The 14867-nt window shown below is 36.3% G+C and overlaps 1 protein-coding gene across 4 annotated transcripts in view; it reads left to right on the top strand.

Moving 5' to 3' along the window:
- Window positions 1–14867, top strand: part of LOC110032473 — a 157407-nt gene that overhangs the window by 103375 nt on the left and 39165 nt on the right. For all 4 annotated transcript variants that reach the window (XM_020736121.1, XM_020736118.1, XM_020736119.1 and 1 more), the window contains one exon: window positions 13239–13423. In XM_020736121.1, the coding sequence (XP_020591780.1) occupies window positions 13239–13423 (185 nt within the window). The remainder of the gene's footprint in view (window positions 1–13238; window positions 13424–14867) is intronic.

A 14867-nucleotide genomic window follows, 5' to 3' on the forward strand; every position in this document is an offset into this window, starting at 1 on the left:
CTGGAGTCGACCTCCATTCTTCTTCTTTTTTCCAGGAATAGACCTATCATTCCTCTTCCGAAGATTGACTCACTTGATCTTGGTCTAAAGTGTGCTGGGGATGTGCAGATTGTTGGACATTAGAAGCAACTTCCTGTTGTATCGGCTGATCTGTTATTGGATCAAAGGAGCACTCTCGTGTGTCTTGGCATGTGAGTGAGTCTTCAATAACAATGGGTGATATGAGCACAACTGAATCTGTAGCTGTAGTATGTTGTTCTTCTTCAGGAACTGCGGTGTTGGGAAGAGGATCGAGTTGCATCTTCTCAACAGGGATAGTAGGTGGTTGTTCTTTAACGATACTCGACCTTAGATGAAGATGCAAACGATAGCAAATAGTAGAACTGTGGCCAAACATACTACAATGAGAGAAATAAGGAGGATGTATGTGATGTGGTTCCATTTTAACCTTTTGTCAATACCCGTTGTGTATAGTGTCAATCCATATCTCATCCGGAGCTGGTTGAGTGATATCTCTCTCAGCTAACACACAAACCACGAATGGTCTAGTGACAGCAAGCGTAGGACTATCCACCTTGAGAGGCTTACCGTAAGCAGATGCTAAAGAGTAGAGGATTTCCATGTTGAACAGTTGTAATTTTAAGCCAGGAAACTTTATCCAAACAGGAATGATAGGGGGCTCCATTTTTGGATCAAAATCGATAATCCACTTCAGAATTTTCATAAAATTGTCAATCTTGATAGCTTTTCGAGAGAAAATACGGGTGTAATCGACATCATGAGATAGCTGAATAAGTACATGTCTACCGGCAAGTAGTCCAATATTTCAATTGCCCAATTATTTCATAGTATCAAACTCCTTACTAATGACTCCAGTTTTGGGTGACCATAAAGGAATTTTCTCACTAGAGAGAAGCGCCAAGAAGACGCGAGAGTGCTGGTTTCAACCTCTGTGAGAATAAGTGCAGACTTCCCATTTTTTTTCCAAGCTTTTTAATAATTGTGTGATCACCTCCACCTTCAAGAGCCTCATGGAAAGATTCTGGAACATTGCAGGACTTACTGATAGCAAAACCAGACGTTGAACCTGGAGGATGGGCACGAGTAGGAAAGTCGCCGACAAGACCATTTGCATAGGAACGGAGCGTCGAGGTCATCTCCCTCACAAGACAGGAGAGAAATAGTCTGGCAGGCAGGAAGAGCAGACAGACGAACAGGAACCTTCTGCCGGGCAGGAAGCGAGCAGAAGGCGTGCAGGAAGCGAGCAGAAGACGCGCCCTTCTGCGAACAGGAAAGCAGACTCTGCGAACAGGAAAGCAGACATAACCGCAACTCGAGGAAACCGCAGCTCGAATCTCGAAAAGGGACGGCGTCGAACCCTTCGTCGAAGACGACGAATGCAAAGACCTTTTTCGTCGTCGTGCGGGATGGCAGGAAGAGTAGACAGGCGAACGCAGAGACCTTTGTCGTCGTCGAAGCCTTTTTGTTTGTCGTCGTCAAAGCCTTTTTGGGCTTTCAAAAAAAAAAAAATATATATATATATATATATATATATATCTTATATTATTTTAATTTAGAAGTATAAGTATTCACTAGTTTTGATTAACCCATTGTTGTATTAAACTAACTTTTCATGTATAGTTAAATGATTTAGATGATGTGCAATGGAAGAGTAAATGTTTATAGAAGACCTGAACAATCAGTAATGATGTAAATTTAATTATATTATTTTAATTTATTTTTTTTGGCGACTCCTTCATTTGTTAAATGTTAGTTATATAAAATGATTATAGAAAACTTAATCCCACAGTCCAACTGTTTGTATCCACGTTGGTTAATTCCAAGTCTCGCGCCTTATTGTGAGAAAAATGATATTAGAGCAATGTTTAAGATTAATTAATATCATTTTGATGAAAGAGCTAATAAAGTAATTATAATAAAATTTTGATAATAATAAAGATTAAAAAATAAAGTAAATTCAAATTAATAATTATATCCATTCATGGATAAAGATGCACCCGAAATTATAGAAGAGGAGAGTTAGATAAAGAATGGAGTACAGCCTATCATAAATGTGAACTTGAATGCCCTGACCCAAATAATGCAGGTCATGAATCAGTTGATTTGAGAGTCTAGATCACAACCTAATGAAAGTGATATGGTTGCTGTGGATAAGTACATAAAGATATTTTAAGATCCACGTCCACCATTGTTTAAGGAACTGAAGATTCAATTGAAGCAGAGAATTGACTGATACAAATTGAAAATAAATATTAGATTGTAAGACTTGTGTGGATGAGGAGTGCCATTAGCTATATTTGTGCTAGATGGAGAAGCTGAAGGGTGGTGATGTGGGCAACATCAAGACAAACTAGAGGATGTACCTAGTTTGATGATAAGTTGGGAAGTGTTCCTGGAGTTATTCAGAGGGTGGTTTGTACCCTTGTTTGCTCGAAGACAAATTCATGACAAATTTATCATATTGGTACAAGGAGATAAGACAATTATGTAGTACGAAACAAAATTCACTACAATGTCAAAATATGCACTACAATTAATCGCTACTGTAGAAGAAAAGTGCTATAGATCTTTTTCTGGATTAAAGGATTTGATTAGACAGTCGTTGGTGCCTTTGGAGATCAATGAATACTCAGTATTTAGTTGAACGAGTTAGAAAAATAGATATTGATTATCAGCTTATTCTGAAGTTTAAGGAGACGCACGAGAGGAAAGAATTGATGAAGGATAATATGTAGATCAATTAGAAGGATCCAATGGGAAGAAGTCCAACTTTAATTCTTGTGGATTCAGTAGAGGTTTGACTCAGAGTACTGTAGTCACTTTTGTCAAATGCAGAACACAACATAAGAGTTAATGCTTGATGGACTCTAATACTTGTTACTGGTGCCGTCAGCCTGGTCATTTAACAAGAATTGTCCATCACTTGGCCAAAAGGCTATTGAAGATCAGAAATTATATAGAGTTCATTCACAAAAGGCTGTAAGTGGACAGAAAAGAATAGTTTATAGCTTTAGCTCCTACCCAATTTCAATCAAGGCAAATTGTTCGACCTCGACTTTATTCACTTACAGTGAGCCTAATGAACTTACTGATGTTGATGGTGATAAGGTATGACAAGTTTGGCATTTTCTTACAAGGGTGTTTTCCTAACGCATTTTTGGTGTGATATGCTTTTATCTTGATGAGGGGAGTATAGTTTAGTCGCCTAGTATCGGGTCTTTACTTTGCGGTAATCAATTTTCATCTAAATAAATGACCCCCTAGTTTTTATCATAAAGTTTATGTTGATTTGCTTGATGAGAGATGATTTGTGGTTTGCTATAAATTTTGAGAATGAAATTTTTATAAATAATGAAGTTTGTGACACCTGGTTTCATATACCCGAGGGAGCCCATGAGATGAACCGAGAGGGTCAAAAAATGAAGGAGGTGAGTTCTCCCCATAAATCGACGCGAGACGGAGGAGTGATTGAGAGAATTTGCAGCTGAAACCGACTCTAATATTTACCTAGAGAGTCGAACGACGTGCACAGGAGACGACGAGTGTAAGCTAAGGCTTTTACCTTGCCGACAACGACAACTGACGACGGCGTCTTCGAGCAGAGGATGTGAGACGCTTGATGAGGGAAACAAAGTTAACGAAGTATCGACGCCGAGTTTCGAGCAATTTAGTGTGAAGATGCAGTAAGGAGCGAAGCCGAGCATCACACTCAAAGGAGAAAACAGGTTCGCTTGCATGAGAGGGCTTTTGACTGAGGTTATGCATGAGTTTATTTAACTAAGTTATTAATAAAGATTATACATATTGTTGATTTTCAGAATTTAACGAAATTATTTTGTTGGTATGAATAGTAAGTATAAGTACTCTTACATGAATCTTAGAATAGGATTGACAAGAAAAATGAATTAACAGGAGAAGAAAGATATAACACCTATTTCTCCAATTAATCTATTGATAATAATTACTTGGAGATAAAAGAAACGACATAAAATAGGAAAGCCTAAAATAGGAAAAGAAATTAATCCAATTCAAGGAGCTAAATATAAAATAGAAAAAGAAATAAATCTAATCCTTATTACTTTTACATAAATAAATTATTTCCTAATATAACTTCTAACACTCCCCATCAAGTTGAAAAATGATTGAAAATCATGTTCAACTTGGATTATAAGACATCAAACAACGGGCGAGGAAGAATCTTTGAAAATCACGTTTCCTGCAAACAATTGAAAGCATCACCCGTACTTGATATATAACCCCAAGAGCATTTAGTGTTATTTTTAGTTGACTGCGGTTGTCTTTGATTGCGGTCTCTGCAGTTTTTTGTAGGTCGGAGGAAGACTCCTACCTTTCATGCTACAGGGAAATTTGCAGGAAAGTAGACAACCTGCATGAATAACTGCAAAGCATGATTGCAGGAAAAAAACTCTGGATAGGGCTAGCTGCAAGAAAATGCTTCGGAGGAGGGCTTTCTATAGAGAAAAGCAGTAGAGGTAGGGCTGTGGCAGATAAAAGCTCTGGAGAAGGGTCTGCTACAAGGAAAAGCTCTGGAGAAGGGTCTGCTGCCGGAAAAAACTCCAGAAGAGGGCTTGCCGCAGGAAAGCTTCAGGGAAGGGCGTACTGCACGAAATGCTCCAAAGGAGTGTCTGATGTAGGTAAGATTCTAGAGAAGGGCCCACGTAAGATTTTGAATGAGAGCATGCCACAGGAAAAAGCTCCGGAGGAGAGTCTGTTGCAGGAAAGATCCCGGAGGAGGGCCTGCTGCAGAAAAAAAAACACTCCGTGTCCATGGTGACATAAGGAATGTCATCAACAACTCTCTGACTTCGGAGGAGGGCCGGGTAATAAGCCTTTTCTCTTTGGTTCATGAGCCCGCCTTACCTCTGCAATAGGGAATGTCTTTTCTACATGTATTTTCTTCTTCTCACATTTCGAATTTCATCTAGGCCTTTAGCATCAGCTCTCATGCAAGTCCAACCATATTCTATTCCATGAGAATATTTGTATTGAAGCTTCTTCTTCAGTAATAGTTGTAGTAGCAGGAAGACCACAAACTAAATCATATCTATCAGGGAAAGGTGAATTAACTTCTGACTGAGAAGTACGAGCACTGTATGAAGAGTATGTTCCATTTGGGACTACTTGGGCCTGGAAATATGGAGAAAAATATTGATAGTTTGGGTGCCATAGATTTGGCTATCGTGACCAAGAGGCGGAACAACAAAAGTAGAAGAGTGGTAAGCACCGAGGGATAAGCGCCATAAGGTTTATATCCATATCCATGGTGATACAAATCACCATAAACTCCATGTGGCATCTCCACTCCTTCAGGGCTTAAATATCTAGAACACTCGTCCTAATCTCCAACCGAACCATCATAACCTTTGCAATAATAAGCTGAAAATGGATAATTGTTATGCAGATACTGAATGTTATGTTCCATGTATTCCGGAAGAGCTGAGGTCACGGATCTCTCTGATGATGGGATTTGAACCTTTGTTGCTTGCACGCCATTTACTGAACCATATTGAATCCCCACTGATTTTATGGCAACCTTAGGAGCATCATGAGTCTTGCTCTTGGATTCCAACATCAGCTTTTGCAAAAAATTTGCAACTTGATCTTCAACGACCGCCATTATCGGATCTTGCGCAGAGGATTTGATGCAGGATGATAGGTCGAACCCTAACACGAGGGGATGATGGCACGATGGGAAGTGACTGAAGAGTTGAAATTATAGATATCAATAAAACCCTAGGAGAAAGAAAGAAGAGTGAGCGCCGCCACAAGAGGAGAGGAAGTTTCCGACAGAAAAATTAAAAAGAGGAGGCGGAGGAAGGGTCTGCTGCAGGGAATAGTAAGTTTCCGACGGCAGGAGACTCTAGGGTTTGTTTCAAGACTCTAATACCATGTTGATTTTTAGAATTTAACGAAATTATTTTATTGATATGAATAGGGGGCATAAATACCCCTACATGAATCCTAGAATAGGAAAGACAAGGAAAAAGAAATAACATGAAAAGAAAGATAATACCTATATCTCCAATTAATTAATTTACAATAATTACTTTGAGATAAAAGAAACAACATAAATATGAAAGCCTAAACTAGGAAAGGAAATAAATCTTAAATGTGGAATGAAATAAATCCAATCCAAAGAAATAAATCTAATCCTTATATCTTCAAACATGAATAATTTATTTCCTAATATAACTTCTGACACACATACACACACATATATATAAATTTATTATTCAAATGTTAAACATAGATGCATTTGATTCAGACTATAAAGTTCGATTTCTGGATCTAAGAAAGATGTCAACAATAAAGAAAGGTTAGGGTTTGATTTTTTTAAGCTTTGTTGGTTTATTAAATCTAAGAACTAAACTAATGAATTTAAAGAAAATAATAATAATAATAGTAAATTTTTCATAATATAAATATATGCATATGAATCTAAAAGCCAAATTGAAAGGATATAAATTACATTAAATAATTAGAAAGTTGAAGTAGGAGGACCTTTATTTTATTGTCAATATTTATTTAAATTGTTTGAAAAAAAAATTAAATTTATATTGTGAAATGATGCTAATCATTAGTAAAATGATAAACAAATTACTACTATAAGATACATCATTGCATTAAATTCATAATGATTTTCTTATGCATTTGACTTTAGGTTTTCATTAGAGATAGGTGGAGAACGATTGATTAGAGAATCATAAGTTTTTAAGGTGAGTGCTCTTGTTCTTATACGATGGTAATATTTTTTTTTCCAGAACAAATGCACACTGATATTATCATTAGTTTTATTGAAATTACTGCAAACTTAGGATTTTGAATTCTATTGAATTTTTGTTCATATTATAGGAATGATAAGTGTACTCAACATTTTTTAAATTATCACAAATATTGAATATTATTTAAGTATATTGACTGCAATGCAAATGGGAATAAAATGATTTTTTTAGTAAACAGTGTTTTTCATAGAATGCTTGTATGTGTATGTTTAGGTTTGATTGAGTCACTCTTTTATGGTACTAGCGTTAGAACGCTATAGTACTCTTGTGCGTAAATGAAAAAAAAATATTAATACTAAAATTGTTTAATTGGTACAAATTTTAGACGATGTTTTTATGTTATATTTTAAAATTATGGGAGGGTAATTGAACATAGGTTAAGACATATTACAAAGATTTCTCATAATCAGTTTGGATTTATGTCGGGCAGGTCTACTATGGAAGCGGTACATTTATTGAGAGATTTGATGGAGAAGTTCAAAGATAATAAGGAGAATCTACATTTAATTCTTATTGATTTAGAAAAAGCTTACGATAAGGTTCCAAGAGATATTCTTTGGAGAGTGCTTGAGAAGAAATGTGTTGATATGACTTATATTCAAGTCATTAAAGATAATAGTAGAGCTGTTACTTGTTTTCGAACTGAAGGAGGATTGACCAATTTTCTTCTATTTTTGTTGGATTACATCAAGGATTGACTTTAAGCCCATACCTTTTTGCTTTAGTTATGAATGGTCTTACTTTGAGGATGTACCTTGGTGTATGCTTTTTGCTGATGAGATCCTTCTCATGGATAAGACGAGAAAAAAAGCGTAGGAAAAACTTGAATTATGGAGGTCTACATTGGAGTCTAAAGGCCTTCATTTGAGTAGAACTAAAACTGAATACATGGAATGTAATTTTAGTAGTAGTAGCTCTAGTGACAGAAGTGTAACGTTGGGTGATCAAATTATTAAAAGGTGTGAACGATTTAATTATCTCGGATTTGTTGCTCAAAGCAATGGTGATATAGATGGTGATGTTATTAGTAAAATTCAAGTTGGTTGGTTGAAGTGGAGGAATGCTTCGGGCCTTTTGTGTGATAGAAAAGTACCATTTAGACTGAAAGGAAAATTTTATAAGAGATGGTGGGACTTGCAATGCTCTATGGCGTTGAATGTGGGCCTTTAGAAGAGAAACATAATACTAAGTTAAGTGTTGTCGAGATGAGAATGATTAGGTAGATGAGCGGCTTTACACTTAGAGAGAAAATGTGAAATGAATATATGCGTGATAGGGTTGGTGTAGCTCTTGTGACAGACAAAATTAGAGAAAGTTGTTTAGATGGCTTGGTCACATTAAGCGTCAATCATTTGATGATCCGATTAGGAGAGTAGATGTTTTAGATTCGACTTATGTTAAGAAAGATAGAGGTAGACCTAGGATGACTTGGGCTTATTGTATAAAAAATGATCTTAATTTATTAGAACTAAATGAAAATATGACATTAAATATGGCACAATGGAGAAAAAGGATTCATGTCGCCGACCCCATGTAATGGGATTAAGGTTTGATGTTGTTCTTGTGACGGTTGTACAAATATTAAATAATATTAATATACTATTGATAAAGTAAAACTCATTGAATAACATAAAATAGCGTAAGTGGTCATATTTACGGCTTTATATTGATTTATTAAAAGCTTATCTGACATGCACGTTATTTTTTTCCTTGTAGTACTGTAATTTAGGGGTATTGGTATTCACTAGTTTTAGTTAGCTCACTATTATTTTAAATTAACTTTTCAGGTAAAATTAAGTAATATAAAATAAGAGGGGTTATAGAAGAAATGTTTATAGAAGATGCGAACTATTTTAATTAGGTAAATTTAATTATACTTATTTAATTTAACTTCTTTAATGAATATAGAAAACTTAGTTCAAACGTTATTTTTTTTCATTTGTTAAATATTAGTTATAGAAAATGAATATAGAAAACTTAGTTTCAACAGTTCGACTGTTTGTACCCTCCGGGTCGTGGCACAAGACATCTTGTAATCTTTGTAGTAGTCTAATTACAACCATTAAACCATCAATGTGTTAAAGTGTTGAATGACAAGAATGTTACATTGTTTGGTAGCTGTGAGCTTTGTGTTGATTTCATAGATGTGTGTATCATCCTTCACCGTTGAATAAGTTTGTTTGATAACATCCTCAATGACATTTTTGGTGGAGAGGAAAATAAAAGGATCATTGATCTTCGGTTGTATGATATTTCACAACCATGTCATGATCATGAAATCAGTTTCTCATAGTATAAACTTTGGGTATTTGGGCACTAAAGATAGATTCACATGGTGCTCAATTTTTTCTCTTTCCTCTAGAGAAGTTTCCATGATTTAGGACCGTTTAAGGTAGGTTTTCCCTTTTAGGTGATAAGATGCTTGAAATATTTGGAGCACTCCTTTGGTTTAAGTTTCACAATTAATCATGAAGTCCTTTGAAGGTGGTCAAAGAAAACCCAGACATAGTGACTAAAATGAGAATTCAACGAGAAGGATAAGACTGAAAATGGAAACCCTAACTTTAGATAATAAGATCAAAGATCAGAAGGAACATACTAACTTTTCTCTGATACCTTATGAAAAATAAAGCAATGGAAAAAAAACTCTTATCGCGATTCACTTTATTGTATGAAAAGAGAGGTATATGTGCACCTTCAAGAGCCATTACAAGACATGAATAACTAAAAAAATAGGAAAAAATAATCAGGTGCCAATGATTCTTTAGGAAAGCACGCGGTCATAGAGAAATAAATCCAATGACACAAAGTTTTGATCCTTGTGCCTTAAGTTCTCTGCTATGATTGGAGTAACAGAATTTTAACAAAATTTAATTTTTTTATCTTAAAGTGTGACATGGAAAGGGCTGTTTTTCATAACCTAAGCAGTGAGGTTGGAGTAGGCTGGCCTTGACCAGTTATTAGTACATTATAATTTTAAAATTTAGAATTTGAGTCACGGTACTAGCCTTTTTTGTAAATGTATGGGTAAGGTTGTGTGCATTAACCTATTGTATTATCCAAATTATTGGTAGCTCATGCACCTGGACTAAGCATATCATTTTTATAGTGTTAGTCACAAATTAGATAATATACTTACAAAGGCCTAATAATGCACAATAATATTAATCTTGAATTTCCTTTTATTTGTTTTTCTTTTCCTTGATATCTATATATATATATATATATATATATAATATATATATATATATATATCCCTGTGTTAATTCTACAGTATATCTCCTCCGATTTCGTCGTGCTGACAACGAAGAGTTTTGCGCCAATCGCTTTCCTCATACCCGACGTCAAAGGGTTTCTCTCCTTTCGGCTTTCTCGCACGTCGTTCCTCTTCCTAATGCTTTCGCGCCTTTGATTCAGCCTGACGTCGAACGACTTCCGTCGCAGCTGTGCCCGAAATTGAAGGCCTCTTTCGTTTTCGTCGTTCTCACATTGTTACTGATGCATTTTGCGCCTTCAATTTGGCCCGACGCTTGCAGTTTTCCTTCCTCGGGTCACATCGCCCTGCCCGACAGAAAGTGAAGTCTGCTCGCCTTTTTTTAGCAGCTCGCCAACCGTTCTGGAGATGGCCTCGATGATGCATTCCTATGCCAATGCACTTGTCGGCGACTTTCCCTACTCGTGCTCCTCTTTCAAAATCAGAGCCTGGTTTTCATATTGAAAAGTCATGCAATGTTCTACAATCTTCTTGAAGGTGGTGGCGATCACACTTTCATTAAAAAGCTTTGCAAAAAGAATGAGAAGGCTGATCTTATTCTCACTGAGGTTGAAACCAGTACTCTCACGTCCTTTTGGCGTTTTGCTCTAGTGGGGAAATTTCTGTATGGTCACCCAAAATTGGAGATCATTCGGAAAGAGTTTGATGTTATGAAGCTATTGGGCAGTTGAAATATTGGCTTACTTGATGGTCGACATATACTTATTCAGTTAGCTCACGATGCCGATTAAACTCGCATTTTTTCTCAAAAAGTTATCAAGATCGACAACCGTTTTATGAAAATTCTAAAGTGAACTGTCGATTTTGATGTGAGTTTTATGAAAATTCTAAAGTGAACTGTCGATTTTGATCCAAAAGCGGAGTCCCCTATCATTCATGTTTGGATAAATTTTCCTGGGTTAAAATTAAATCTGTTCAACTTAGAAATTCTCAACTCTTTAGCAACTGCTTACGGTAAGCCTCTCAAAGTTGATAGTCTTACGCTTGCTGTCACTAGACCCTATGTGACTTGTGTGTTAGTTGAGAGAGATATCAATCAACCAGCTCTGGATGAGGTGTGGATTGACACCACTTACAACGGGTATCGTCAAAAGGTTGAATTAAAACCACACTCTTTTTATTGCTCTCATTGTAGTATGTTTGGTCACAGTTCTACTATTTGCTATTGTTTGCATCCTCATCTAAGGCCGAATATCGCTAAAGATCAACCACCTACCATCCCTGCTGAGAAGGTGTAACCCGATCCTCTTTCCAACACCGCAGTTCCAGATGAAGAACGTCATACTACAAGTACAAATCCAAATGTGCTTATACCACTCACTGTTATTGAAGAAGACCCACTTATCAAGACACAAGAGAGTGCTCTTTCGATCCGATAAAAGATCAGCTGGTACAACAAGTAGTTGCTTCTAATGTTCAACAAACTACACATGTCCGACACACTTTAAACCAACTCAATGATCAAGCGAGTCAATCTTCGGATGAGGAATAACAAGTCTATTCTAGGAAGAAGAAGAAGAATGGAGTCCGACTCGAGCTCGGAAATTTATTGGATGATACGTTGATTACTACTGACAATGACTCTTTCCTTAGAACTAGAGGCAGAGACAAGACAACTGAGTGCTCTCTAGTTACCTGATACTCCGTATTTTGACACTTTTTTGACATTTTCTTTAGATCTCTTATGTATTTTTTTGTATTTTCTCTTTTTGGAACCATTTGATGTGGTGATTATCATGTGGGCAGGGAGGTGCTATGTTTGGGTACTCCCACACAATCTATTAGTATCCTACTTACAATAAAAAAAAATTTCCATATATAAAAGTATGTATGTATATATATAAATATATATATATATATATAGGGTTTAGGTTTTGGTATGGATTAGTTTACCTGGTCTAAAGTTGTATTTTTTTTATCATCATGTTCTTTATTCTATTTGAGCCATTCTTGGAGATCCTATGAAGCTAGATATGCCCACTTTTAACCTAACCAGGTCTTCTGTGGCCAGAATACTTGTCGAAAGAGATATTACCTTACCTAATATTGTTGAAGTCTGGCTGGGCACAACTCACAATGGATATTGGCAACCAATTGTCATGGAACATAAACCTTTTTATTTTACCCACTGCAAGATGTTGGGCATACATTTGATAATTGTCACAGGCTTCATCTAAACTTGAAAGCTAAAGCTCAAGCAAACAAAGAGGGGTCCAACCCCATTGCTAAGGACCATCTGCTCAATCTGTGGAGGAAGTTCCCACAAGGCAGAATTTGGTGTCTGATTTGCCTGCCGATCCCCACTTGCCAACATCGCAGTTCCTGATGAAGAACACCATACTACATGTACGGATCCAAATGTGTTTATACCACTCATTGTTATAGAAGAGGCCCACTTACATGCCAGGACACACAAGAGTGCTCCCGCTTCCCTGATCTGATAAAAGATCAGCTTGTACAACAAGTAATTGCTTCTAATGTTCAACAACCTACACATGTCCGACACACTTTAGGCCAATCCACTGACCAGGCGATTCAATCTTCGGATGAAGAATGACAGATCTATTCTAGGAGGAAGAAGAGAGACTCTAGCTCGGGAATTTATTGGATGATACATTGGTTACTACTGACAATGACACTCATCTCATCAATTTATTAGCTGGCTCCTTCCCTAGAACTAGAGGCAGAGACAAGACAAAATTGGATCGCTCTTTAGTTACGTGATAATCCAGTTTTTTTGTTCATATCTCAAGTCCTTCATGAGTCTCAAAAATTTAATGTTTTACATTATTAAGTTTATGTTTTATTTCATGATTATGATGATTGTATCATTTTCAAAGCTATATTTATTTTGATTTGCAATATATATAGGTTATTAGAAAATTTAGAGAGCAAAATAGATGAAACAAATGCAAAAATGTTGAAGTGCAGAAGGGCAGAGAATCTATGCCACAAAGCTGTGCACTGTCGGTCGCCAAATTGAGAAATTATAGTTTTTTTAATATATATATATATATATATATATATATATATATATATATATGTAGACACACACACACACTATGATTTTTTTCTTATGTATAATTTTTCATATGATGAAGCTGATGATAGCTATTTATTTATTTTTCTTAATGGTGCAGTTTCTGATAAGCCAACATCTGGAGCTTGTTACCTGGACCCTGAGAAATTAATGATAGATAATATCGTATGGGTGGATGACTTTCATGGGTTAATTACTGCCACCAACTACATTGAGGGTTGTAAGGTCGTTGGCATCGACTGCGAGTGGAAGCCTAATTATGAAAAAGGCTGTAAACCAAACAAGGTAACATAGTTGTGCTGAGCAGTTTTAATTATTCTGTATTATTTATTTATTTTTTTTACTATATTCGTTAGTGTATTTTTCAATTTCAAAAATGTATTTAATGTAATCTTATGTCATATAATTTGCTTTGTTTCATGAAGTAGCTGCTAAGATATATATCCATTTGGAAGCTACAAGATTCATGAAGTGCTTGGTAAGAAATTGGCAATTTGTTTAGTGGGTTACTTATTAAAAAAGATAAGTAACATAGCAGGACAAAATAAAGGACTTTTATCAATTTTCTTATTGTTAAATTTGTGAAGATTAAAGTTGAGAATCGTAGAGATTAAAAATGTCAAGATTGAACTTTATCTTCGGAAAGAATCAAATGAGCGTTTTAAGGAAGTAGACAAATTGAAATTTCGTCGGCTTTGAAGAAAATGCATAAAAATAAACTCTTAGGTCATACTGAGATTTAGAGAGTTCTACGTTTCATTGCTGTAGTTTTCTTTTTTTCTTTTATTCAATTTTTATCAATCACAATGCATGGTTCCCTAGTTCTAGTACCTCTTCACATGCAGTAACTCTGTGCTTCCTTGTATGCATGGTTCCGAGTGTGACTCTTCCTTTCATGTACAATTGATTTTATGCTCGAGCCTTCCACCACTTTATCTCTCTTGTGCTTATAAGGTTTGTAACCTAGCCCGCAACACGCCTATCAACTCTTTCTAGCGGCATAATGCCAGGGAAGTTGTGTGAGCGCTCGTTGGAGAAGGTTTGTGGGGATCTTTGCATGATTAATTCTAAGAACTTCATCAATTTTTTTCTTGTGGCCGCCTGGTGCTGCTTTCGTTTGAACTCCTTTTGGAGACTTGTTTTGTGTTGTTAGTTGTGTGGTAGACCTCTCGCTTGCTCTCTACCCCGTGATAGCTAGACTAGTTCTTGTTGTGCCCATCCTTCTTCTTCTCTCTCGTAGCAAGTGTGTTCTCGGTTTTGCTTGTTCTTTTTTGATGATCTTTATTACAGAATCTTTTGTACTTTCTATTTCATCAGAGCCTCCTCAAATACGATCTCCTTTGATATTGAATTCCAGCAAGGCCCTACTTGACTTCCCCGGTGAGGTCTCCACCTTCTTCATGGTTGAACTTTTACTTTTTGAGGCTTGTTTTCTCCGCTCTACGCAACAATTATCTTTTTTTCTCTTGAATTTAGTAACCCAACATGATACCATTGTTAACCGAATGATTCGATAGGAAAACAAGTTTTATTACTCAAAACAACAGATTGACGCAAACGATAACATAAAAAGAACACAATAACGATCTATTCTCCGCTAGGGCCTGCTGGGGCAGCCGTTGAACACGAGTGAGTGTGGCTTCGAATAAGGTAGGAAATGGTGGGGGCGGTAGGGAAGGGGCTGTGGTGGTGGTGTGGGAAGAAAGGGCTGCAAGTGATCAGGGGATAG

The sequence above is a fragment of the Phalaenopsis equestris genome, unplaced genomic scaffold (assembly GCF_001263595.1).
Source record: "Phalaenopsis equestris unplaced genomic scaffold, ASM126359v1 Scaffold000949, whole genome shotgun sequence".
In the NCBI taxonomy this organism is placed as follows: Eukaryota; Viridiplantae; Streptophyta; class Magnoliopsida; order Asparagales; family Orchidaceae; genus Phalaenopsis; species Phalaenopsis equestris.